The 26,142-nt window shown below is 39.3% G+C and overlaps 2 protein-coding genes across 17 annotated transcripts in view; both read left to right on the top strand.

Annotated features, from left to right (window-relative positions):
• Window positions 1–26,142, top strand: part of LOC311297067 (B-cell receptor CD22) — a 256,060-nt gene that overhangs the window by 16,179 nt on the left and 213,739 nt on the right. The gene's annotated exons all lie outside the window — the stretch shown is intronic.
• LOC311297088 (uncharacterized protein) lies at window positions 197–25,454 on the top strand. 15 transcript variants are annotated; one of them, XR_014628744.1, is made up of 14 exons: window positions 202–1,955; window positions 2,019–2,108; window positions 2,394–2,741; window positions 2,832–2,947; window positions 3,057–3,180; window positions 3,293–3,536; window positions 5,628–5,689; window positions 5,889–6,014; window positions 6,100–6,898; window positions 7,079–7,145; window positions 7,832–7,997; window positions 8,116–8,844; window positions 18,836–18,904; window positions 19,091–19,159. XR_014628744.1 is itself a non-coding variant. In XM_084419200.1 (12 exons), the coding sequence occupies exons 8-12, from the start codon at window positions 5,933–5,935 to the stop codon at window positions 21,054–21,056; spliced, it is 402 nt and encodes a 133-aa protein (XP_084275326.1). In that variant the 5' UTR covers window positions 197–2,108; window positions 2,394–2,741; window positions 2,832–2,947; window positions 3,057–3,180; window positions 3,293–3,536; window positions 3,607–3,728; window positions 5,628–5,689; window positions 5,889–5,932; the 3' UTR covers window positions 21,057–25,454. The 15 variants fall into 15 exon arrangements, 6 of the variants coding, with proteins under 6 accessions (XP_084275326.1, XP_084275325.1, XP_084275324.1 ...); XR_014628745.1 differs by having other exon boundaries at window positions 202–2,108; window positions 6,100–6,608; window positions 6,692–6,898; XR_014628747.1 differs by having other exon boundaries at window positions 203–2,108; window positions 2,394–2,532; window positions 2,616–2,741.

Here is a 26,142-nt window from a genome sequence, read left to right as displayed (position 1 = left end):
GCTACACAACAGCCTGCAATGAAGAATGAACAGAATGAAATGAAGACAAGCCCAAAGAGGTCTGATTCTATCTATCTATCTATCTCTTTCTCTTTCTCTTTCTCTCTCGCTTCCGGTGAGGGTGAGGTCGAGGTCGTGTGTGGTGGCGTTGGAGAGCGTTCTTTCTCTTTTGGGTTTTTTTCCCTTCTTTTTCTTTGATTTTGTTTATTTTCTTTGTTTCTTTTCCCCCTATGTAATTTGTTTAAAAAAAAAAAAAAAAAAAAAAAAACACCGGGTGCGGTATGGCAGCCGTTCCGGCGCAAGGAACGGCCTGCTTATCCCTTCGTAATGGGTGCAGGTGTGTGCCAGAGGCGGGTGTAACAGTCGAAGATTTGTTGGTGGCGGTAGGACAAAAGGTTGGGTTTGATAACATAATCTCTGGCTCGCGAATGAACAAAGCGGTCGTAGTATTTTTGAAAGCTGAAGTGTTAGTAATTGACTGTGGACGGATTGTGGGTGAAAGAGGCTTTTGTTCCGGTTTCACCGCTGTCTGCCCCAGCTACTAAAATCACAATTTCAAATGTCCCGCCGTTTGTTTCCAACGATGTAATAATAAAATAACTTCTACAATTTGGGAAAATTGCAAGTCCCATGAGAACGATTCCATTAGGGTGCAAAAATACGGCGCTAAAGCATGTATTGTCTTTTCGACGTCAAATTTTTATGTTCCTAAGCTCCCAAGATTGATCCTTATAAGTTTCTTTTCGAGTCAAACACGAAGATAATTCGTATGGTATACGTGTAGTACCCTCACCGCCTGATGAGGGGAGATATGTGTATAAATTAATACAGGACACGGAGCTGCTGCTGCTTCACTTATCAGAGTCTGTATTGTTTGAGCAGCGCGCGCGTGCCCCACCCCCTCCCCAAGCAGGCGAACACTCCCCAAAGGTGAAAGCAATCAAATCATAGAACGATTGAGCAGGGAACATTAATCAACGGAATAAACACATTTAAGAAATAAATTCTCTTGTCATCCATATATCTTACATATAACATATTTACTTATTTAAATGCTTATATACTTTTGTAACCACCACATTCTCCCCCTCAAAATAAGATGTCGTCCCGACATCATTAAGTAATCAGTTAGGCTACAGCAATGCTCAATTTACAATATTTAACTCCACCCAGCAGTTGTTTTATGTAACATCAGATTTCAGAACACTGTTACCAACATTTTCTTGCACAACATTCTTTTTTTTTCACAAGCAATCATTTGACCATACAAGAGTCCATATTACTTAATAGTCCAGAGGCACTTGTTCGTAAAAGTCCCATGGTTTAGTGTCAAAAAAGAAAGTTCTTTTAAAACCACGGAGTCTCTTTTAGGGAGGAAAAAACAGTCCATTAATTTGCCCCGGCAAAAATGGCAGAAAAGTCCTTAAATGCAAGAAAAAAAAGATTCAAAAAGAGTCAACAAGAAAGTCTCAAAGTGACTCAAAGTGTCCACAGTTTCAAGACCGCACAACAGTCCATTTTCTTAATATTTGGTAACAGTCCATTGTTTTTCTGTTTGCTCTTTTTTTTTTTAATAGTTTCACACTATGGGCAATAAACAGTCTCTGGGTAGTGTGGTGTATAGCGGTACTTCACCTTCAACACAGACCATACTGTAACTAGTGACGTGGGGGTTTCATGTGGTAGTGCAATTCAAAGTTAATAGCACACATATGAAGGCTGGGGGTAACAAAGGGGTGTTGATGACCAGGGTGTCACAGCTGTCATCCCACTAGATGCAAAGTGTGGGTAGTGGTTGTTGCCCACTATCTGCACATTGTAGCATGATGGGGACCCAAGATTGTCATAGGTAAACCTTTTAGGCGGTCTTCGTCTTCTCCTGGTGAACTGGTACCCGTTTTCTCCCTCGGAGGTCCTGTCTCTGGACCCAGGCGCTGCAGCTGCTTCCCTATCAGGTAAGTCTTGTTGCATTAGGCCAGCAGTTGGTTCATTTTCATTAGGTTCTTTTCTTATTTCAGGTACAGACTCTGGGAGATCCATCTCTGACTCAGCTGGAGGTGACTGTGGCCTTGGTTCCACCACTGGAGAGTTAGATCGAGGCTCAGAAGGTACTGACTGTGGTGATAACGCATTTCTTTTTTCTAGGCAATCACTGCTTTCCTGTGGTCTTATCTGGAAGGGCTCCACTTGAAAGTAGTAGTCATCCTCTTCACTTTCATTATCGTACTCTGACTCACATTCTCTTCCCCGGACGGGCTGAGTTCTGCTGTTTCTTGGTTGCTGTCCTTGTTTTAGTTTAGTACTTTGAGCTGGTGTGATTTCAAGAGGTAGATGGTCACATGGAAGGAGAAGATTGCGATGTAAAACTCGTGATCTGCCTTTACTCTGTTCAGGTTTTACTTCGTAGACTGGAGCACCATCTGCCACCTGGCGTGTAACAACATGAACCTCATCCTCCCAGAAATTTCGCAGTTTCCCGGTCCCACCTCTTGGAGTCAGGTTTTTAATGAGGACCCTGCTTCCTGGGAACAGGTCAGTACACCTCACTCGTTGGTCATAATTCCTTTTGTTTCTCTCTGCACACTTGTTTGCCTGTTCTCTCGCAATCTCACAAGCTTCCTGCATTCCTTTTTTCCATCGTTCCACGTACTCACTGTAACTTTGGGAGTCATTGTCGGAGTTGAGTCCGAAGAGAGCATCGATGGGCAACTTTGGTGAGCGTCCGAACAGCAATTGGAAAGGTGAGAAACCAGTCACGTCACATCTAGTACAGTTATAGGCAAAGATCAATTTGTTCAATGCATCTTTCCAATTAGCTTTTTGTCTTTCAGTCAGGGTTTTCAGCATCTGCAATAATGTCCGGTTAAATCGTTCCACCTGCCCATTCCCCTGGGGGTGGTAGGGGGTGGTCCTTGAGCCGGCAACGCCGCTGTACTTTTTGAGTTGGGTGAGTAGCTGGTTTTCAAATTCTCCCCCTTGATCGTGGTGAATTCTAGATGGAAACCCAAACTTCAGGGCGAAATCATTGAATAACCGGTCAGCTACTGTTTTTGCAGATTTTGAGGTGGTGGCATATGCCTGGGCGAATCGAGTGAAGTGGTCGACGATTACCAAAATGTACTCATAGCCCCCTTTGCATTTGTCCAGATGGAGAAAGTCAATGGACACCAATTCAAACGGGTGGGTCGTTTTGATATTTTTAAGAGGCGCTCTTGTCTCACGACAGGGTTTTTTTTGTTTGATACAGCAGCAGGTTCTCAGAACATAATTTTCAATGTCTTTCTGCATGTAGGGCCAGAAAAAACGATCCCTAATGAGGCTTGTGGTGCGATCAAGTCCTTGATGACCCATCTCATCATGCATCTCTCTCAGAACAGTTCTTTTGAATTGTGTTGGTAACACCAGCTGTTTTCTTTGTGACGTCTGGCGGAACAGGATGCCGTGTTCATCTAGCTTCAGCTTTTCCCACTCTCTCAGAAGAACTTTGGCTGGCGAGTTGACCGAACGCCACTGCTGAGAAGGTCTAGATCCTGCTTGTAAGTGTTCACTTATTACTCTAATGTCCTTGTCATCCTTTTGTGCTTGTCTGATTTCCTCTTTTGACAGGGGTTTGAGGTGTCCCTCATTTTTCTCCACACTTGCCAGTACACTCTGACAGGCTACTACAAAAGTCACATCTGGATTCCCTTGGGACTCCACAGCTTGGATCACGGCTCCCACACCGTCAGGTGAAAACTGCTCAGTACATTCTCTCATCGTCGTTTCTAGATCCGCTGGCATCCTGGAGAGTGAGTCAGCGTCTATGTTTTCTTTACCCGGGCGGTAGCGGATGGTGAAGTGAAAATCTGCAAGCTCTGATACCCACCTACACCCGGTGGCGTTCAACTTCGCAGAGGTCAGGACATAGGTTAATGGATTATTGTCACTGAAAACTGTAAAGGTTGGTGCATAGTACAGGTAGTCTCTGAACTTTTCAGTGATGGCCCATTTCAGAGCTAAGAATTCCAGCTTCCCACTGTGCAGATGGTAATTTTTCTCAGCTGCCGTCAAAGTCCGAGAACCATAGGCGATTACTCTCAGCTTGCCATTCTGCTGCTGGTATAAAACAGCTCCCAACCCTTGGTTGGACGCATCCGTATGAAGGATGAACGGTTGAGAGAAGTCGGGGAATCCCAGGATCGGAGGTTGAGTCAAGCAGTTAATCAACTTTTCTAGTATCTCCTGATGTTTTTCTGTCCAGTCAATTAATTTACTTGACGGCACCACATGATTTCGTTTGTTATTTCTTACTTTGTGTCTCCCCTTTCTCTGTGGCCCAGCACCTTCCGTGTTACTTTTTAGCAGGTCATAGAGGGGACTGGCAATTCGGGAAAAGTCTTTAATGTATTGCCGATAATAGCTGAGCAGGCCCAGAATCTTGCGTAGTTCCCCCACCGTGCTTGGTGTCTGTTCCTTCAGTGCCGTTACAGCAACGGTGTCTGCGGGATCAATACGACTGCCTTCAGCTGACACAATTCTCCCCAGATATCGCACCTCTTTCTTAAAGAGCTCACATTTTCTTGGCTTTAACTTGACTCCACGGGACTGTAACCTCTGCAGTACTTTCTTCACCGCTTCCACTTGTTCATCGAACGACTCAGTGAAGACTAGGATGTCGTCTAAGTACGGTATGCAAATTTTGTCTCTTAACCCTTCCAGGCTCTCTTCCATAAACCGTTGGAACGCTGCAGGCGCATTCATAAGGCCGAAAGGAATACGAATCCATTCGTATAGGCCCCACGGTGTTGCGAATGCAGTCAGGTACTGGCTCTCTGGGGACATGAAACCTTGGTGGTAGGCCTTCCCTTGATCTAGCAGTGAGAACCACGCATTACCGCCCAGCCCGTCTAGGATATCCTGCACCCTGGGTATTGGTTGGCGATCAGGGATTGTTTTGCTGTTCAGGTCCCTGTAATCAATACATAGCCTGAGGCTGCCATCCTTCTTACGGACGCAGACAATTGGGGACGAGTAAGGGGAATGAGACTTGGCCACCCACCCTTGAGCAATCAGGTCATGCAAGTAGTCCTTCATCTCTTGATATAACGGTTTAGGGACTGATGTGTATGTGCGGGCAACAGGGGTGTAATCATTTAAGAAGATACTCAGATGCAAACCTGGGACACAGCCGATATCGTCGTCTGACTTCGAAAAGGCATGACACTCTTCACGTAACATCCTCTTGACTTGTTGTTGTTGGGGCGGAGTTAAATGGCTCACATCCACTGGAGGGTCCCATCGATCTGTATTGGGAGATGCCTCAGTGATCTCTGGTAGGACCTGTGTAAAAGATGCGGTGGCTTCACACTGTGCATTTGATATTGGTAAAACAGACTTAACTGGCTGCAGAATTCCTAGCTCTGTTCTACCACCGAGCTTGATGTCGTGATCTGTTCCATTCTGCACATTGATAGTAATTATTGGGCGAGCCCCTTTTTCCAGGAGGAAGAGAGTATCAAAGAGTTCAAGGCCATCTGGGTACATTGGGTTAACGTGTGGCTCAAACAGTAGCACTGTATCTTGTTTCACGTGAGGCATTTTTACCAGACACTGAATTTGCATAATGGTGTGCTTCTCTATGTTCACAGGTTCCTTCCTGGTTCTTACTACGTACTCGCTGAGCCCCTCTGCAGTCACCAAATTGATGAAGGTATGTACACTTTTCTTCTTTATGCTAGGGAAAGCACTTCTGACAGTTCTGTACAAACAAGCATTAGTCACATCAAGGGATCCACTTTCGCTTCGTCTCATTATTTGTTCTATCACGTTATACCCGACGATAGGTCTGGGCAATTCTTGGTCCTTCAAAACAAGCACAGGAATGTTTAACTCTTTCTCATTGGTTACAGGGGATGCCAGCTTGAAAGTCAACTCCACCCATCCACTGTATGGCATGTTCGCTCCATTTGCTGCCACCAGGCGCAGACTGTCTGGTGCTTCGGTCGCCTCGGAAATATTTCTCAGTGTCACTTCAGGTGCATATTTGGCTTTCCACTCCTCATCTATAATGCATACTTGGGAGCCTGTATCCCATAATGCTTCAATCTTTTTTCCCTGTAGATAACAGGTAACAAGGCACTGTTTTCCAACTAAGGACGTGATGGCAGAATGCTGGTTAACTTGACAAGGGGCAGTTAAAATACTATCAAGCGTACTATCAAGCGACTGGGACTCAAACTGTCTCTGATGGCCAATGCTACATTTCTCATGTTTTTGGGACTTCTCTGCTGCTCGGGTCACACCCTGTCCCTTGGGGGTAACCCGCTCCTGTTTAACGGAGCTCCACGCTGAGGTCTGGCGCCTTTACTCTTACAGCCAGCTGAGAAGTGCTCGCTGCTGCCACAGTGGTAACAATGGGTGCAAGGTTCTTCTGCGTTGCGCTGCTGGCAATGGAAACATTGTCTGGCTCGTGAGGGATGGGACTGGCGGAACTGATGGGGGTGCTGTCGTGGTGGCTCCATATACTGCTGTGGATAATACTGCGGTGCTGCAAAGTTTGACGGCTGAGTTGCATAATTGATGGACATGGGGGGCTGCTGAGGAGAAGGGTACACATATGGCTGTCCATGGTGAGTTTCTAAGATTGAATAATGCTGACGTGGCTGGAGAGAATGTTCTGATGGAACAGTGGACAACTGAACTGGGTTTGCAGGTAGAGGAGGTATTTTCTGTTCCCTCACCTGTTGTTGGCTTTGTGAGAACTGGTGTGGAGACATGTATGGGCTTCCCTGCCGTTGGTATGTAGCCGTCTCGGGTTTCCAGGCCTGATGCTCTTGGACTTGGGTCCATCCTGATGTCTGTTGGGACACTGCTGATGCTGGGTCTTTGTCATAAACTGCAAAACACTGCTGAGGGACAGGTGAGGGCTGCTGGATGGACTCTTTAATCTGTATGATATCATCACTCAGGCTTTTTAGTTGTGACATTAAATCAAACTTCGACTGTTTGGACTGAAGCTTTTGTTCAGGGGGAGGCTCATTCAACTGTACAGCATGAACAGTACCATTTTTTTCATATTTTCGCTTATTTTGTCTTTCAGATTCATTGGAACAAGCTACATTGAGTTTCTCCAGCAACACTTCGTCTGGGACAGCGGGATCTGAAAGGTATGGTTGAAGGTGGCTTTGGATGCGGTCGTTTTGTAATCCAGTCAAGACGGTGTGCAAGAACATATTCTGAACTAGGGCGGGATCATATTTCAATCCGGAGTCATCCTCCTGAGAAGCAAACAGAATTTTCTGTCTCAGATCAAGAGCTCGAATTAGGAAGCTTTGTGGGGTTTCTCTAGCGTGCTGAGCTTCTTTGGTGAGCTGCTTATATAATTCAGTCGCATTTTTCTCCTGATAATGAGAACGAAGTATCCGCCTTAGCGTCGGGAGTGTCAGCCCTGCCTTCCCCTCAAGATAACTCCGCAGCTGAAACCCTGGTGTGATAGCCCTGATGACAGAATCTACTATTTCCTGTTCTGCATAGCCCTTTTTAAGTCCACCTTCTATCTGACGTGCCAGACTGGAGAATGAGAGACGGTCCTTCTGCCCTAGATCTCCTATTAGACCAGAAATTTTGAAGTCTTTCTGCCATGTCGCGTTCACTTGTCTCTGATATGTGGGTGAAGAATAAGATGGGTTCTGGGCTGCATATGTCTGTCTGTCTGCTATATTTTGTGATGCTGCGGGGCTAATATACATGGTAGAAAACAATTCAGCTGTCCTCTCTCCACTTTCTTGTATTGTTCTCTGGGCTGTGTTAACATCTCCAAGTTTAATTTCCTCCCTCTCTGTATCTTTTTCAGGAGCATTACTTGTGATTCCCGTGAGCTGGATCAGTTTGTCATTAATTGTTAACAGTTCAGCCATACCGCCATCTTCTAACTCCTCTAGCTCAGCTCTTAGTAAATGGTTACTAAGGAGGCTCAACAGGAATAAACGAGTCACATTTGTCTCATCTTCTCGTGTTAGGTGAAGAAAGACACTGAGTTTTGTCAGTTTTTCCCGTGATAGTGTGCATAATTTCTCACAAATTTCCTCTTGAAGATGTTTAAACTCATCCATTTTTTTCCTTTTTGCTGCGGTGTAGACAGGCTTTTGAGGGTGTTTACCTTACTGACTTGACCTTGTGACAACTCCAAGTGCACACACTGCTCAATCAGTCTTTACCACCACTCATCCGGAATATCTCACACTGCTGCTCATCTGGGTCACTAAAAAGGGGACGATGTTGCAAAATGGGCTCTACCGGTCAGGGAGTCACTCCATCGAACATCAATCCCAGCGGTGTCTCCAAAATGTAGTACCCTCACCGCCTGATGAGGGGAGATATGTGTATAAATTAATACAGGACACGGAGCTGCTGCTGCTTCACTTATCAGAGTCTGTATTGTTTGAGCAGCGCGCGCGTGCCCCACCCCCTCCCCAAGCAGGCGAACACTCCCCAAAGGTGAAAGCAATCAAATCATAGAACGATTGAGCAGGGAACATTAATCAACGGAATAAACACATTTAAGAAATAAATTCTCTTGTCATCCATATATCTTACATATAACATATTTACTTATTTAAATGCTTATATACTTTTGTAACCACCACATACGCGAGCACAGAGAGTTTGAAATGTTTTGATTGTGGCGATGTCAGACATAAGCGCTTCTCGTGTCCGCATAAAGTGCGCGATGAACCTCAGCCTTTAATGATTGCATCTAACGTCAGAACTGAAGAATCAAATGGAGAACTTCAAGCGATTGAAAGGAATAGACAAGACACTGTGCAGATTGATAGAGTGACGGAGGAGGTGAAGGAACAAGATGAGGTGAGTGGATCTGTTTCTAAAAGCGTGAGTGATGATGATCAACCTGGATGTAGTTATGCTGTTGAAAAGCCTGCTAGTGCTTGTGGTGCTATGGATAGGATGGTGAATGAATGCAGTGTAGAGGATGTGCTACAATACTCTTTAGTGACTCAGGCAAAATGTTCAGAGGAGGACGTACAGTAGGAGATGAAATGGATGGTTTATCTCAGAGTACTGAAGATAGCGTGAGAGATGAACAGTGGTCTGAGATGGATAGAGTAAGAGAAAGTGATTTGTACACTGTTGAACAAATTAATAGTTTTTTGGATGAAACAAAAGGGAAAGCAGGAGTAGAAATATTTTTTTTTTTTTTTTTTTTTTTTTTTTTATCTTGAGAAATTTGTTTCTTCGGTAGCTTGGGCCCGAAAAATGAGTAATTGTACTGAACTCTCTCAACAGAAAAGGTTTCGGCTTAAGAAACACATCACATCTGCTAGACAAAAATTGGAAATGTTTGGAAAAGAGCAACTAACAAGGGGGAAAGTTAAAGACTCATGATGGGTTTCACTTTTTTAATTTTTCTTTGCTGCTTTCTTTCTTCTCTCTTTCTGATGGAGATCTTACGAGTAGGATCACTAAATGTGAATGGGATGAGGGATATGAACAAAACGTATTTCTTTCTGAGATTATTAATTTGAAAGAGTTAAATGTTATTTTTTTGCAAGAAACCCACAGTAATTTAGATAATGAAGTTGACTGGGGGCTATGGTGGAAGGGAGAACACTTTCTTAGTCATGGGAATAATTTAAGTGCAGGGGTAGCAATTTTTTTTGCTCCTTCTCTCAATTTCAATATTTTGTGGAAAAATGAATTGGAACCAGGAAGACTCTTGATTGTTAGAGCTGAAATACATAATATGAATTTCATTTTTATGAACATTTATGCTCCAAATTTAGGCATTGAGAGAATAAGGCTCTTTTCAAAATTAGAACAGTTTTTAAGACAACAACATGATGGAGATTTTATTGTTTTTGGTGGAGACTGGAACTGCACCTTAGATTTCATAATAGATAGGAATGGGGAAGAACCACATCAAATGTCAGCCACTTGTCTTGCAAGATTGGTAAATCATTTTCACTTATCAGATGTATGGAGAGAAAACAATCCTTTAGTTAAACAGTACTCTTGGATGAGTTTTAGTAATGACACACTTTCTGCTGCTCGTTTAGACAGGTTTTACCTATCTCATAATATGAGGAACAGGACCCTGAATTCAACTATTACTTCTGTCCCTTTTTCAGACCACAAACTATCACAGTTGAATGTAGCCTCATAGCATTGCTTCCAAAGAAGGGAGATTTGACGCTACTAAAAAATTGGAGACCTGTAGCTATCTTATGTTCAGAATATAAAATTCTTTCTAAGTGTCTTGCTAAAAGGTTAAATGATGTATTACATGAAATTATTCATACGGATCAATCATATTGTGTAAAGGGCAGATCTATTGCAGATAATTTACATCTGATGCGGGATCTGTATGACTATGCTTTTTACAACAATGTTGATGTTGGGTTTTTGTCAATGGACCAAGAGAAGGCCTTTGACAGAGTTGACCATGTTTTTCTTTTTGAGACTCTTAAGGCTTTTGGATTTGGAGAAAATGTAATTTCATGTATAAAATTGCTTTATAATGAGGCAACTTGCTTGATAAAAATAGGTGGCAGTCTCAGTGTCCCCATAAAGGTTCAGAGGGTTATTAGACAAGGTTGCCCTATCTCAGGGCAGCTTTATAGCATTGCTTTTGAGCCGTTACTCTGTAAATTAAGAAGAGAATTAATGGGACTGCAAATCAGAGAAACAGATTCTTCCCAGTTTATTAAAATGTCTGCATATGCGGATGATCTTACAGTTTTAATAAGAGGTAATCAAGATGTTAATGTTGTTAAAAAGTGTTTAGAAACTTATGAAAAAGCATCCTCTGAAAAAGTGAATTGGGGCAAAAGTGTGGCAGTATGGTGTGGGCAAGACAATAATGGTCCCATCCTTCCTGGAGAGTTGCAATGGGGAAGAGAAGGTTTTAAATATTTAGGGGTGTTTTTAGGATCTGAAGAATATAGGAAAAAGAATTGGGAGGGATTAGTGGAGAAAACATGTGCTCGGTTGTCTCTATGGAAATGGTTGCTCCTTCAGTTATCCTATAGGGGTAGAGTTTTGGTCTGTAATAATCTTATTGCTGCTACTTTATGGCATAAAATGGTGATATTAGAACCCCCAGAAGAATTGATAACGGACATTCAGAAAAAACTAGTTGATTTCTTTTGGTTCGGGAATCACTGGCTAAAAGCACCAGTACTTTATCTGCCCAGGACGGAGGGAGGTCAAGGACTCATTGACATCAGGTCTAGAATCAAAGCTTTCAGACTTCAGACAGCTCAAAGACTCCTGTATGGTGAAGAAGTGAGCTGGCGTGGGGTAGCCCATGGCCTCCTGAGAAGAGCAGGTAAAATGGGTTATGATCGTTAGATGTTTAAAGGGTTACTTCAGGATTTAGCATTAAGCTTTGTATTAGTAGAAAACCTGTAGTATTTTCGAATTACCATGCTTTCCACCCTCATATCCCCCTGAGACAAGAGATTTATGTATTTTTTGTCTGGAAAACATCCTCCGATGACGCAAAAATCGTCATTTTGCGTCATCGGAGGATTTTCTGGACAGAGGCTAAAGACTACAGCCAGTAGAAGGCGTTGTTCCGCATGTTTTCAGCCCACCCATACAGGGTGGGATCTCACTCAGTCAGAATGTACACACAGTCAGCCGTCTTTCTTAAGCTAAGCTAGCAGGCTCTTGTTCTGTGGAGAAAGCTGAATAGTAGGAGAAAGCTGAGTAAGTAACCATCCTCCTTTTCCCGGACTTGTCCGGCAGGCGAGATCGTTCAAAATGTCCGGGATTCAGCTTTTGCTTTCTGCGGTCGCCATTCATTGTTTACATGCACACCTTTCAATCTAACTGAATTCATTCTGATTGGTGAATTTGAATGTAGTGTTTACATGAACGCTAAACAAGTGATCGGTTGATGTGCGTTTTACCATTGCTAAGAAAAATTCCCGCTCCTCCGTGAGAGATGCGAGACCCGGCGCGCCTTAGTAATGACACCACCGGCCTCGCGCTGTTCTCCCGCGGCCTTCAGCCTCGTCCTGCTCGCCACAGTAAACATGATGAATGGCGACTGTAGAACGCAAAAGCCGAATCCCGGACATTTTGGACGATCTCTAAATCCCTCGCAAACTCATCACGTAGGCTAGCTTTGTTGTTTTCATCTGCGCACTCTTACCGGTAGGCGTGGCCTCCTAAGGCAGCGAAGCAAGTGCATTCTGGGAGTTGTTGTCTTTCATCCACATAAGCCAAAAATACTTTTTCTGGCTTTTCTCAGTCTAGAAAGCTCCAAATTAAAAAAATTCTTCACATTTCTTCTACTTAAATGACCTATTTTAAATATACATTCATCTTCCCAGAGGTGAAGTACCCCTTTAATTGACATTAATAAGCTGGACTTAACTGGTCTGTCATCGTTCTACAAGTCAATGTTGAGAGCGTGGACTCTTTTAAAAGTTTGCAGAGATTTAAATGGTGAACAGAGTCAGTGGGCTTCTGTGAATCAACTTCAAATCAACTTCTGTGAGGCATGCTTTATGGTCTGCAAATATTGTAAAGATTGGACATTTACTGACTGAAGATGGATGGATTTCTGCAGAGACTCTGGCTATCAAGCTTGGTATAAGATCAGTCCGAGTTGTGCAGAGGCTGTTGAATCATCTATATGAGTGCATGCCGGTGGACTATAGAGACTCTTTATTTTTACATAAAAAAGAAAATGCTGTTTCTTCTTTCCCAGAACTGGATATTACAGCGGCGACTGGATTGTGGCAAGAAGTTGAAGGTGGGATTCTATCCTTTAAGACAGTGGTTCTCAACCCTGCCCCTGAAGGACCCCCAACACTGCACGTTTTCTTTGTCTCCCTTATCAAACACACCTGATTCAACTCATTAGCTCATTATCACATATATATGATGATAATGGTTGTAAAAAGGTTTATGGGTGTTTATTTTATTTTTTTCTTGTTGGTTAAATAAATAATTGATTGAATATTTGTAATAAAAGTTGTTCAAAGCTCTATCTCTATCTCTATCTCTCTCTCTCTCTCTCTCTCTCTCTCTCTCTCTCTCTCTCTCTCTCTCTCTCTCTCTCTCTTTGTGCGCATGCGTGAGCGTTTGTTGAGCGAGCGAGTGAGAAGTGTGGTGAGTGTTTGACCTTCTTTTTTTCTGGCCGCTGTGCCTAAAAAAGTTTCCTTTTCTCTATCTTTTGTCTCCTTACCTGTGGTATACGGGTTTATAAGTATTAAGATAGTGTGTTGTTGTCTTTCTGCCAGTTTTTATAACTGGCAGGATGACTTCAGGTGTGAGGGCGTTAGATTTCCTCACACGGCGTCATGCGGTGAAAATAAGTTTGAATGCTAGCGTGGAAGAGTGCAGTTTAGCTGTGGGAGAGGTGGTCGGCTGTGAAAATGTTCTGTCGGCGTCAAGAATGAACAACGCGGTTGTTGTTTTTTTGAAAACCGTTGAGTTAGCGAACGTTTTGGTTGAAAGTGGTGTTGTCATTGACAATGTGTTTGTTCCAGTGTTACCGTTATCTAGCCTACTCCGTCCAAAAAGGTTATTTTGTCAAACGTGCCGCCTTTCATTTAAAATGAGAAGCTTGTTCAATTGTTGGAGCGACATGGTAGGTTGGTTTCCCCAATTAAGATGATACAAATTGGCTGTAAATCACCGTTACTGAAACACGTAGTGTCGTTCAGACGTTTTGTGTATATGGTATTAAAGGATAACAAAGAGGAATTGGATTTGACGTTTAATTTCAATCACGATGACTTCAATTATGTGGTTTATGCCACAACCAACAGCATGAGATGCCTTGGTTGTGGTGAAATAGGACATCTCGTGAGGGTTTGTCCGAAAAAAGATGAGCAATCTAAGAGAACTGTTTCATCAGCACCGGTTGAAAAAGTTGGTGAGGGAGAAGAGGTAGCAACAGATGTTAGGAGTGAGGTGCCTTCAACAGTGGATGTAGTTGAGGTGCCTTCAACAGTGGATGTGGTTGAGGTGCCTTCAACAGTGGATGTGGTTGTGGTAAGCAATGTACAAGAACCTGTAATCTTAACCGATTCATCAAGTGAAGCTGCAGCTTTGAAGCAAATGGGCAATGAGCAAATAGAAGCTTCTGTATCTGATGAAGGGCAGCAGTTAACTGTTGGTCTAGATATGCAGAGTTCTGAAAAGGTTCTAAACATGGAGCTGGAAGGAGACCAGTGTTCTGGGGGAGAACAAGATGAATGCGTTTTTAAAACACCACAAAAGAGGAGAATGAGGCAGAGCCATGACAGTAAATCGAAAGTAATGGAAAATAGTCAAACTGATACCGACAGCGAAACTGACCTTTCAGAATGCAGTTTTACTTATGATCAAACAAATATTGAGTTGCCAGAACAATCCTACAGCGCAGATGATATTAAGCTCTTTTTAAGAACAACAAAGAATGCGAGAAATGTGCGCATTACAGAGTATTTTCCTGATCTAGAGCAATTTGTAGAAAAAGCAAAGGTTTTTAAGAGTGAAGGTCTTTTTTCTGATCAGGAGGTTTACAGACTGAAAAAAATTCTCACTAAAGTTAATTTTCGAGTAGGAATTAATGTTGACAATGCCAAGCTTTAAAAACACACTTTTTTTGTGTGTCTTGATTATCCTTTTCTTCTCTGTAATGAGAGAATTTAACTTAGCCTCTCTTAATTTAAATGGGGCACGAGAGGAGAAGAAAAGGTTTGAATTAATCAAGATAAAGAAAATAGATATTTTACTTGTACAAGAAACTCATAGTGATGTCTCTAATGAAGAAAATTGGGCAAGAGAATTTGATGGGTTACCCATTTTTAGTCATAACACATCTCTGAGTGGCGGTGTTGCTATCTTATTTTCTAAAAACTCCATTCCAATTTCATATGAAGTAGAAGAAGTGGTGAAAGGCAGATTTTTACAAGTAAGAGCTCAATTTGAAAATGCTTTCTATTGTTTTGGTTGTGTTTATGCTCCCACCAATGCAGTTGAAAGATTGGGATTTCTAAATATATTATGTAAAGCAGTAAGTAATTGCAATTCTGAAGATTTGCTCTTGATTGGAGGAGATTTTAATTGCACTGAATTTGCATCAGATAGAAATCATGTTGAGCCGCATATGGCTTCACGAAAAAGGCTAATTCAATTTATAGAAACACATGAACTTGTAGATATTTGGTGGAACTTTCATAAGACACAGAGACATTATACATGGAGTCACACTTATAATAATATGTTGTCCTTAGCAAGATTAGACAGATTTTATGGTTTTAGCCATCAACTTAATCTTTTCAGAGATTGCTCTATTATTCCAGTTAGTTTTTCGGATCATAGTTTAGTTCAGTGCTTTTTAACTTTAGGATCCATAAAACCAAAGAGCGCTATGTGGCATTTTAATAACAGACTCTTAATTGACATGGAATTTAGAGATATCTTTAGATTTTTTTGGAATGAGTTTAGAACCACCAAGTCTGATTTTCAATCTTTGCAGCAGTGGTGGGATTTCGGAAAAACCCAAATCAAACAATTGAGTCAACAGTATGCTTACAACATCACTAAAGAAATAACTCGTTCAATGGTAAAGTTAGAAGATGATCTAAAGAAACTTCAAGAATCTATTGGAACAGAACAGAATCAAGAGCTTATTGGAATTTTAAACAGAAAGAAGAAAGAATTGGCTGGAATTTTAGACCTGAAAGCACAGGGGGCTCTGATCAGATCTCGTTTTAAGAATATAGAGTGGATGGATATATCTTCCAAATTTTTTTTCAATTTGGAAAGGAAAAATGGCCAAAAAAGATGTATTCATGTTTTGCGTTCTAAAGAGGGTGCATTCTTGTCGGATCATACAGAAATTCGGAAGAGGGCGGTAGAATTTTATAAAGAACTGTATAGCAGTGAACTTCTACACAGGCCAAACACTAATGTGTTTATTGAGGATCTTCCTCAGGTGACTGAAGAGGCAAACGCCGATCTCTGCAGAGAGATAACGCTAGAAGAGCTAGAGAAAGCTCTCCAAGGCATGGAATGCGGCAGAGCACCGGGAATAGATGGCCTATCTATAGACTTTTATAAGTCTTTTTGGTCTGAGATTGGTGCCGATCTGCTTGCAGTCATTAATGAAAGTATAAACAGTGGAAGGTTACCACTGAGCTGCCGTAGAGCAGTGCTGACTCTACTGCCAAAGAAGGGAGACCTGAGTGACATTTAAAATTGGAGGCCTGTGTCATTGTTGTGCAGTGATTATAAAATTTTATCCAAAGCATTAGCAAATAGATTGAGTGGGGTTATGGAAGAAGTCATCCACGCTGATCAGACCTATTGTGTACCAGGAAGGCAAATTTTTGATAATATTTCCTTTATTAGAGATATGTTTGATGTCAGTAAGCTCTTTGGTGTTGATTTTGGTCTGATTTCATTAGATCAAGAGAAAGCGTTCGACAGAATTGAACATAGCTATTTATGGGAGGTTTTAGACGCTTTTGGGTTCAATAGGAATTTTATTGATAAGTTAAAAGTTTTATATTGTGATGTTGAAAGTTTGCTGAAGGTGAATGGTGACTTATGTGCCCCCTTTAGTGTTTATAGAGGTATCAGACAAGGTTGCGCTCTTTCAGGCATGTTGTATAGTTTAACAATTGAACCCCTGTTAAGGAAATTTAGAGCAGAGTTAAAGGGTGTAATTATTCCAAAATGTGAAAAGTGTTTTAAGTTATCAGCTTATGCTGATGATATTGTCATTTTTATCAAAGAACAAAGTGATGTGTCAAAACTAACAAAGATTCTAAGTGATTTTATGGTTGTTTCCTCTGCTAAGGTTAATTGGAACAAAAGCGAGGCTATCTTAATTGGAAAGTGGCTGCATGGGCAACCTAGTCTCCCCGCAGGGTTAAAATGGAGTAGAGATGGGTTCAAATACTTGGGTGTATATTTGAGAGATGATACAACTGTAAAAAATAATTTTGAGGGGATAGAAGAAAAGATAGTGGGGCGTTTGAACAAATGGAAGTTTTTACTTTCTAATATGTCATATAGAGGACGGGTTTTAATTATTAACAATCTAGTAGCCTCCACTCTTTGGCATTGGTTAACATGTATTGATCCCCCAGCACTTCTTCTGAAGAAAATTCAAGCTATATTGGTTAACTTTTTTTGGGACAATTTACATTGGGTGCCTCAAAGTGTTTTATTTCTGTCTAAAAACGAAGGGGGACAAGGTCTGATTCATTTACAGAGCAGAGCAGCAGCTTTTCGGTTAAAATATGCACAAAGGTTTCTTGAAAGTTCTGTAGACCAGAATTGGAGCTTGGTTGCTTCCATCATTTTTAAAAACTTTGAAGGTCTGGGTCTAGATAAGCCTTTGTTCTGGATGAACCTTAAGAAGTTGTCTATATCTAAGCTACCAATATTTTACTGTAATTTGTTTAAAGTATGGTCATGTTTTAAAGTATTAAGAAGTGAAAAAACTGACTCCTTGTACTGGACATTGCAAGAACCGTTGATTTGTGGTTCACGTTTTGATGTTTCAAATGAAGGATGTTTTCCTGCTCTGATGGACTTACTTATGAAATCTCACATCATTACTATTGGGACTCTAATTCGCATAACTGGACCTGTTTTATCTGACACCAAAACAATGGAAGGAATGATGAAGATGAGGTCAACACGGGTATTAAATCAGCTGTTGTCTAAATGGAAAGGAACAATTACTGATGAAGAGTTAAAAATGATAAAAGACTATGAAGAAGGGCACATTCAACCAAAGGAGGATGATCCGTTTCCAAATCTGTCTTTAATGCCTGATTTAGAAATGTGTACAGGTTTTTTCTTAAAATGTAGTAATTTAAGTTTGTTAGGAGAAGGAAAGGCATCTAGTAAGGAAATGTATGATTGTTGTGTTAAAGCATTTAACAAGAAGACTCTTGATGGAAGGATATATACACCGTGGCGTAATGTTTTACATCTAAGTGAAAATACAAGACCTAAATGGGGGGCACTTTATAAGTCACCATTGCTTAAAAAAACAGGGGACTTGCAATGGAGAGTTTTGCATGGGACTATAGCGGTTAATGCATTTGTTTCAGTGATAAACCATGGAGTCAATCCTGAATGTCCATTTTGCTTGCAAAGGGAAACTGTTTTTCACACTTTTATGCATTGCAGAAGATTAGGACCTTTGTTTATTTTTTTACATGATTTATTTAAGCAATTTGATGAAGTGTTCTCCATGGAGATTTTTATTTGTGGTTTTAAGTATTCAAGAATTCGGTCTTATGAGTGTCAGTTGTTTAACTTCTTTTTGGGGCAAGCAAAAATGGCAATCTATGTAAGTAGAAAAAGCAAGATTGAAAAGGATTCTGACGTAGATGTAATATTGCTTTTCTATTGTTGAAATCTAGAATACTAGTCGATTTCCGGTACTATGATGCCACAAACAATTTAATGATGTTTGAACAAAGGTGGTGTATAAAAGACGTACTGTGTAACGTTGATAATAATATTTTGACCTTCAACAGTATCTTGTGAGTTTTAAAAACTCAGTTGTATTCTCTTGTGTGACTTGAATTGTAATAAAAAGGTATTTTAAAATTCAAATTCTCTCTCTCTCTCTCTCTCTCTCTCTCTCTCTCTCTCTCTCTCTCTCTCTCTCTCTCTCTCTCTCTCTCTCTCTCTCTCTCTCTCTCTCTCTCTCTCTCTCTCTCTCTCTCTCTCTCTCTCTCTCTCTCTCTCTCTCTCTCTCTCTCAAGCTACACGTTAAACTACTCACTCAATCGGTCATGCTTATTCCATATGTTTTGTTCCTCATTTGTTCTTTGGCAACTTTAAAATACCTATTTTTTTCTTGCAGTGGGAACAGAGCTACACAACAGCCTGCAATGAAGAATGAACAGAATGAAATGAAGACAAGCTCAAAGAGGTCTGAATCTATCTGTCTGTCTGTCTGTCTGCAGCCTTGGTGAGCAGAATAGACTCATATCTGATAAAATGGAATATAAAAAAATCCTAATGATTCCAAACCTTTGGAATCATTCTATATAGTTTGTTCCCTATAACTATTTCAGGACTGTTACCAATGATTTTGTATCTAACATTTTATGCAAAGCATTAAAGAAGAGAAAGGCCTTGATGAAGATATTTACACAAACTGCCCGGACGGTCATGATTATGACAACTGGGGGGTAAGTACGAATTTACATCAGTAAGAAAACACTGTTTTACAACTAAGAAGTCTGTTTGAGTGCAACAATTCATTAGACATTTATAAGAGTGTTGATTTTGTTGTGATCTGAATGTGTTTGTGTGAAAATCTACTCGACTGAACTGTTCGCACATCAGCTAGCTGTTAGAACTGACGACAACACATTTAATAATCCTGCATGCAGACACTAATATGCAAAAGCTGTGACTTTAAAACAACACTGCATGGGCCTTTACATTTATAATTCAAAGGTATTATTTAGTGAACCTATTCTTTTTTGTTTAAATGAAATGAAGACAAGCCCAAAGAGGTCTGCTTTTAAAAAGTCTCTCAGTCTCTCTCTCTCTCTATATATATATATATTAGTACATACAGTACAGGCCAAAAGTTTGGACACATTTCTATTTTTAATGTTTTTGAAAGAAGTTTCTTCTGCTCATCAAGCCTGCATTTATTTGATCAAAAATACAGAAATTTTTTAATATTGTGATATATTATTACAATTTAAAATAATTGGTTTTCAATTTATTATACTTTAAATTATCATTTATTTCTGTAATGCAAAGCTGAATTTTCAGGATCATTACTCCAGTCTATCACATGATCCTTTAGAAATAATTCTAATATGATGATTAATTATCAAAGTTGGAAACAGTTCTGCTGCTTAATATTTTTTCAAAACCTGTGATACTTTTTTTAGGATACTTTGATGAATAAAAAGTAAAAAAAAAAAAAAAAGAAACAAATGTTTTAAAAATAGAAATCTTTTGTAACAACAATATACACTACTGGTCAGTAATTTGGGGTCAGTAATTTTTTTTCTTTATTTTTTTGAAATCAATTTTATTCAGCAAGGATGTGTTAAATTGATAAAAAGTGATAGTAAAGAAGATTTATATTATTAGAAAATATATTTTTTATTTTGAATAAATGCAGTTCTTTTGACCCTTTTATTCATCAAATATATTAGGCAGCAGAACTGTTTCCAACACTCATAATAAATCAGAATATTAGAATGATTTCTAAAGACACTGAAGACTGGAGTAATGATCCTGAAAATTCAGCTTTGCATCACAGAAATAAATGATAATTTAAAGTATAATAAATTGAAAACCAATTATTTTTAAATTGTAATAATATATTACATTTTGTTCTGTATTTTTGATCAAATAAATGCACGCTTGATGAGCAGAAGAAACTTCTTTCAAAAACATTAAAAATAGTAATGTGTCCAAACTTTTGGCCTGTACTGTATATAGTAACAGTTAAACATTTGGGACCAGAGAGACTTTTATTTATTTGTTTTATGTTTTTGAAAGTCTGAATTGTCATCATTATTCCAGTCTTCAGTGAAGCATGCTCAAGAAAGCATTTCTCATTATTATCATCAATGTAGTAAACAGTTGTTGCTGCTTAATATGGAAACTGTGATACACTACAATTCAAAAGATTATAAAAAAGCTTTATTCAGCAAAGATCAGTACGAAAACACTGTTTTTTTACAACCAAGAATCTGTTTGAGTGCAACAATTCATTAGACATTTATAAGAGTGTTGATTTTGTTGTGATCTGAATGTGTTTGTGTGAAAATCTACTCGACTGAACTGTTCGCACATCAGCTAGCTGTTAGAACTGACAACAACACATTTAAGGATCCTGCATGCAGACACTAATATGCAAAAGCTGTGACTTTAAAACAACACTGCATGGGCCTTTACATTTATAATTAAAAGGTATTATTTAGTGAACCTATTCTTTTTTGTTTAAATGTCTGTAACATATTTTGCTTCTTTTTAATTAGGATTGTTTGGGACCATTGTCATCTGAAAGATGTTCCTTGAAAGATGAATCCATCTATGAAAACGTTTGATGAAATTGACACACGCTTCCCTATGACAGAGACTGAGAAAGACCAAAAAAGGCAAACGAATCTGCTGACTCATAATGTGCTGGAAATGTTCAATGCTAAAAAGGTCTTGTAACTAAAAAAAACACTTGCTATGTGTTAATATCATATATTTGAAAGCTTTTAATATATAAAGAATGAACTGCTATAAGCCAAATATATGCATAATAGGCTATTATATTATTAATTAAGTTTAGATGTCATCAAACTGAAACAAATAGCCTACAAGAATTCCAGTAGTACAATATTTGAAATGCCTGTAAACTTAAATAATACTGTAAGAACAAGTTACTACTGCTTTGATATATTCATATTCCATAGTATTGGATGGCTTGGATGTTAAACTATTCCGCATACTGTGCAATCTGCAATAAGCTGACTATGTTAGAGATTTGCTTTTATGTTCAGTTCTATGCATTGTGATGCTTTCATTAATTTTCTTTTCCAAGTAAAATAAGGCATTTTCAAGTGTAGACTACTGGACACGAGTGTGCTTGTAAAATTGGTTTAACAGGGTCTCCACGGAGCCTTAAAAGGTCTTAAATTAGATTTTTCAAATTTAAGGCCATAAAAAGTCTTAATCTTTTTTTTCTTTTTTTTTTTAATGTCTTATTTTTACTTATGAAAGGTCTTAAATTTTAGATGACACTTTGACTTATACTTATCTAAATGCTTTCGAATTAGCGTAGGCCTATACGTATTATTTGTTTAAATCTATCTTGGTGGATTTGCTTGTTCACGTGACAATTCGCGTCACTTTACGGCAGTATATCAGCCTGCGTCTGTCTCCTGCACGCGAGAGGAGAGAAGAAAACGAGTACATGTCAGTTCGATTGTAAGTTCATTCTTTATGTGCTTAGGAGTGTGCGATGTTGTCTATGAACTATGATGATATTGTAATCATTGTTTTAACTATGTACGAGCCGAGGCACTGCGAGTGAGCTGACATCGCGTTTGTCTCTCACCCCTCTTTCACACCGCAAGCGTGAGCGGCGCGCGAGCGGCACATCCGCGCAACTACATCATCACTGCAGCAGCAGACTCCCGCGGGTATTCACACTGGAAGCGCAGTACAGCGTCACAGCAGCGGCTGCAAACCGTGTTTGGCAGACAATATAACCATTTCAAACAATGGGTCAGTTCTTTCAACATTTTTGTTTTTATAATAATACACCTTACTTTCACCCAAAACGAATAATTAAAAAGTTTAAATGGCATAATTATTAAAACACTAGACATTGGCATTGTTGTTAAAACTCTTGACATGCTTATTCTGTGCATTCTGAGAACGTTTTGTTAAATCACATTTATTTTGTCCATCAAAAGCATTAAAAGTGTGCTTTCACTTTAATTGAGCGTGAGCAGCACAGCAAAAAATAGACCGGGCGCCGAAACCCCCGCTGCACTGCTGTTCACGCGACGCTCCTGCTTGACGCTCACGCGCTGCTTCTGCTCCCGGTGTGAATGCACTCATTGATTAACATGGACGCCGAAAAAAATACGCGCTGCTCACGCGCCGCTGACGCTTGCGGTGTGAAACCGGGGTCATGCTTGCTTTCACTACGTGATGTGTCAGTGCAGTTATGTCCCCAAATTAGTTTTTGTCTTAAATTTATATAATATTATGTTGTTATATTAGAATGTCACATGACCAAGAGTGCCGTTTTCCTGTGCACAATTGCAAATGTGCTATTTATTTTATACAACAGTTAAATTAAAAATAAAGTTAACATTGTGAGTTACTTTTTGGACACAATATTGTCAATTTTCACTTTATATCGCTGACGAGAATTTCATAATGAAGCCGTAGTCCAACAGACAGCGTTTTTTTTTATTTTTTATTACTGAAATCCGCGTTTTGAACACATAATTTCAACGATTCAACGAACAATCACTTGTTTTTCTGAATGAATCAGCCGTTTGAACAAATCGGTTGACTCCAACAACTCGCTTATTAAGACAGTGACTTGCCGCCACCTACTGGTGGTTTTAGTTTCATATTTAAAGTATCCTTTAATACATGGATTTCTCGGCGACGTCATCACTGCTTGCGCACGCAACCAAGAGGCAAAAGACCCGCGGTCTTCGTACCAGAGTAAAGGGTTTAGGCTAGTAGCATAGTGGTGGTGTTGTCGCTAAGTCAAAATGCCAAGGAGTTGTTGCGTGGTCAATTGTACCAACCGAGCCAGTGCTGGGTGCCTGATGTTCAACATTCCTAGGGGGGCAGCATGTTTTTGCCAAAAAAATGCCTTAAAATCATAAGGCTTGGCTTTAATGCCTTGCCTTTGACTAGGGAGCACAACCTCAACACGCAAAAATCCGGTGCAGCATCAAAGTATTTGACGAGCTGCACATGACCACATAGCACGTAGTTGTATGCATCAAGGGATTTGTACGCTCTAATCATTTCTCTTGTATACACACTTGGTGTCTGAATAAGATAATTATATATATCAGGCCATATAATTGCTGGCCACTTGTCATCCACAATCCAAAGATCGTCATGTATTGCGTAGTGATCCGGCAAGATCTCACCAATGCTGAGGCAAGTTTTTTTAATATAGCCTAATCGCCACGGTCAGAGGTACTAAGGCTTCCCACATAATTCATCGTCAAATCTTTACATTAAAGTAACGTTATATGTGTGCAGTCATGAAATGTTGCAGGTCGTAAAGTGACGTAAACAAGGTTAACTTATATAAAAGCAAATTCGGCCTCTAGATGCTGCACTGCTAACATTGGCTATTACATTACTACATTACTAGTCTAACATGATAATTCATACATGCATCACAGTACGGATTTTGATTCGTAAACATAACTTTTTACATAATGTTATATTAATATGAAACACAAACAAATAGATCCAACTCTGAAATTGCAGTTTATTATTGAGTCAACAAGAAATTACAAACAATGCGAAATCTACGTTAATTACAATGTTCTTTTAGAACTCGGCATAACAGATAGCGGTTTTCTGCCTCTTGGATGCGCGCGCATCCGGTAGTGTTTGAATACAAGAAACCCGTGTATTAAAATGTTAAAATTATAAATCATTTCATATTTAAATATTGAATAGCTTTATTTATGCAATTGTAAATGAAGTGTAAATATAGTAGGCTAATGCCAGTTTTGATGCCGCTTCTGTGTCACCTCTGCACTGCAAGGATGGATTTTAATTTAATGATTTATTTTGACATTGGTACTGTGTTATTCTAATATAATTTAATTTGAATGTTAGAATTTGACATAAAAGGTGATGCATACCTCTAAATTCGTTTAGAAACAATGTCCATATATAGGTGAAAATGCCCCTGGAAATCAATTTAAGGTGGAAAATATTGCCCCTTAATAAAAATGTTAATTTCTGTCACTACTGTGAACTGACCACTATAGAATATAAAAAATATGAATATCTTCGTGGGTCTGCTGTCAACAACAGGCTTAAACCAGCCGGGATACCAGTACAAAAACACAATCAGTAAAATATCATCTAATTATTATCAACAAAACTTTGAAAATATATAGACATATTTTTGTCAATATTGCGCACACCTAATGTACGGTATTAATTTTGATTTCTTCAGGTCTTAAACAGCCTTAAATTTGACTTTAAAAATTGTGCAGATACCCTGTTAAACAGCAGTTGGCACACATCACGTTCCTCAATTTTACACCACCTGGCACGGACTATGTAGTTCCCAATGAACATTTCTGTTTTCAAAAAAAAAAAAGAAAAAAAAAAAGGTTTCATTTCCTTTTCTTTTTTGTAAAAAAAAAAACTGAACACGTATTAACTTTTCTCATGAAATGAAAGTGAAAGACCAAAAGTTAAAAAGGGAATTTGAGAGGCTGTGGGGAGAGGCAGGAAAAGCATAGTTCGTTTCATATTGAAAGGGTGTTTGATGTGAACATTTAGATCTGGTGACTTTGTTCATACATTCATTGTTTAGCTCACAGAACACATTTAAAAACAACATGACCCCCTGTAGTGGGACATCTACTCACCTTCTGATAAAATTGATATATTTCACATATTTGGAGGGGACTTGCGTTTAAAAAGTTGTTGTTAAGCGTGAGCTTATGTGTTCTCTGTGTCTGTGTCCACAGACTTTTATTTTTATATTCTTTTGTCTTACTTTGCCTGTGTTCACTGGTGAGTTTAGTTCTTGTTTCCTTGGTTACCATTGTCATTCATCATTGCCTAATTGATTAGAGTCTCACCTGTCCCTCATTACCACTGTGTATTTCTACCCTCAGTTAGCTTCTGTACTTTGTGTTGTGTTAATGTTGCCTGAAAGTGATCTTTGTTTGCTGGATTATTTCTGTTTGATTCTTTTCAAATAAATACTATAAAACTGATCAGCCAGCAGCAGGTGTGACAATTACACTTATGTCAAAATTTTATGAATTTAATTTGTTACTTTTTTCATAATCTGCCTGTAAATGTTTGTATCCCCCAGGATACATCACCATTTGGTGATATAAAAATATCAAAAATAGACTCTGTGGTCTGTAAACATATAGGCCTACTTTGTGGCCCATTTTAGAAAATCTGTTCAATACTTAATACGCTTACATGAATGTTTACATTCCATCATTTAGCCATTAATATTAATTTAGTTAGCCCTATTTAATTCGGATTTAGGTCAACTATACATGTTAGATATTATAACTGAAAAGGTTGGACTGTAATAGGTGATGGTTTATTTCTAGATGTCCATCAGAACAAACTGGATTCGATCAGTTCCATGCAAAGGAGGTTTATTGTTGACAGTCTTTGGCTGTACACAACATAGCTGCACGTACAGGCTTTACAGCTTAATAGTGTGTTTAGATGTGTGTGGTCTACAAAGGGAAATATATTAACAAATGTCTTGAGTATTATTACACAAAAAATATTTCCATAAAGCAACCAATTTCTCAAATAAAGAAATTATGAAGTTCAATTCTAGAATAAATAAATTAATATACATGCAACAAAATTCGTATGCAACACCGCCACCCAGTGGTCAGAAATAGTAAAACATTCAAAACCGAAACTAATTAT

Source organism: Rutilus rutilus, assembly GCF_951802725.1.
Source record: "Rutilus rutilus genome assembly, chromosome: 9".
In the NCBI taxonomy this organism is placed as follows: Eukaryota; Metazoa; Chordata; class Actinopteri; order Cypriniformes; family Leuciscidae; genus Rutilus; species Rutilus rutilus.
Note: the sequence above shows the minus strand (reverse complement) of the source record. Positions and strands in the feature narration are given on the sequence as shown.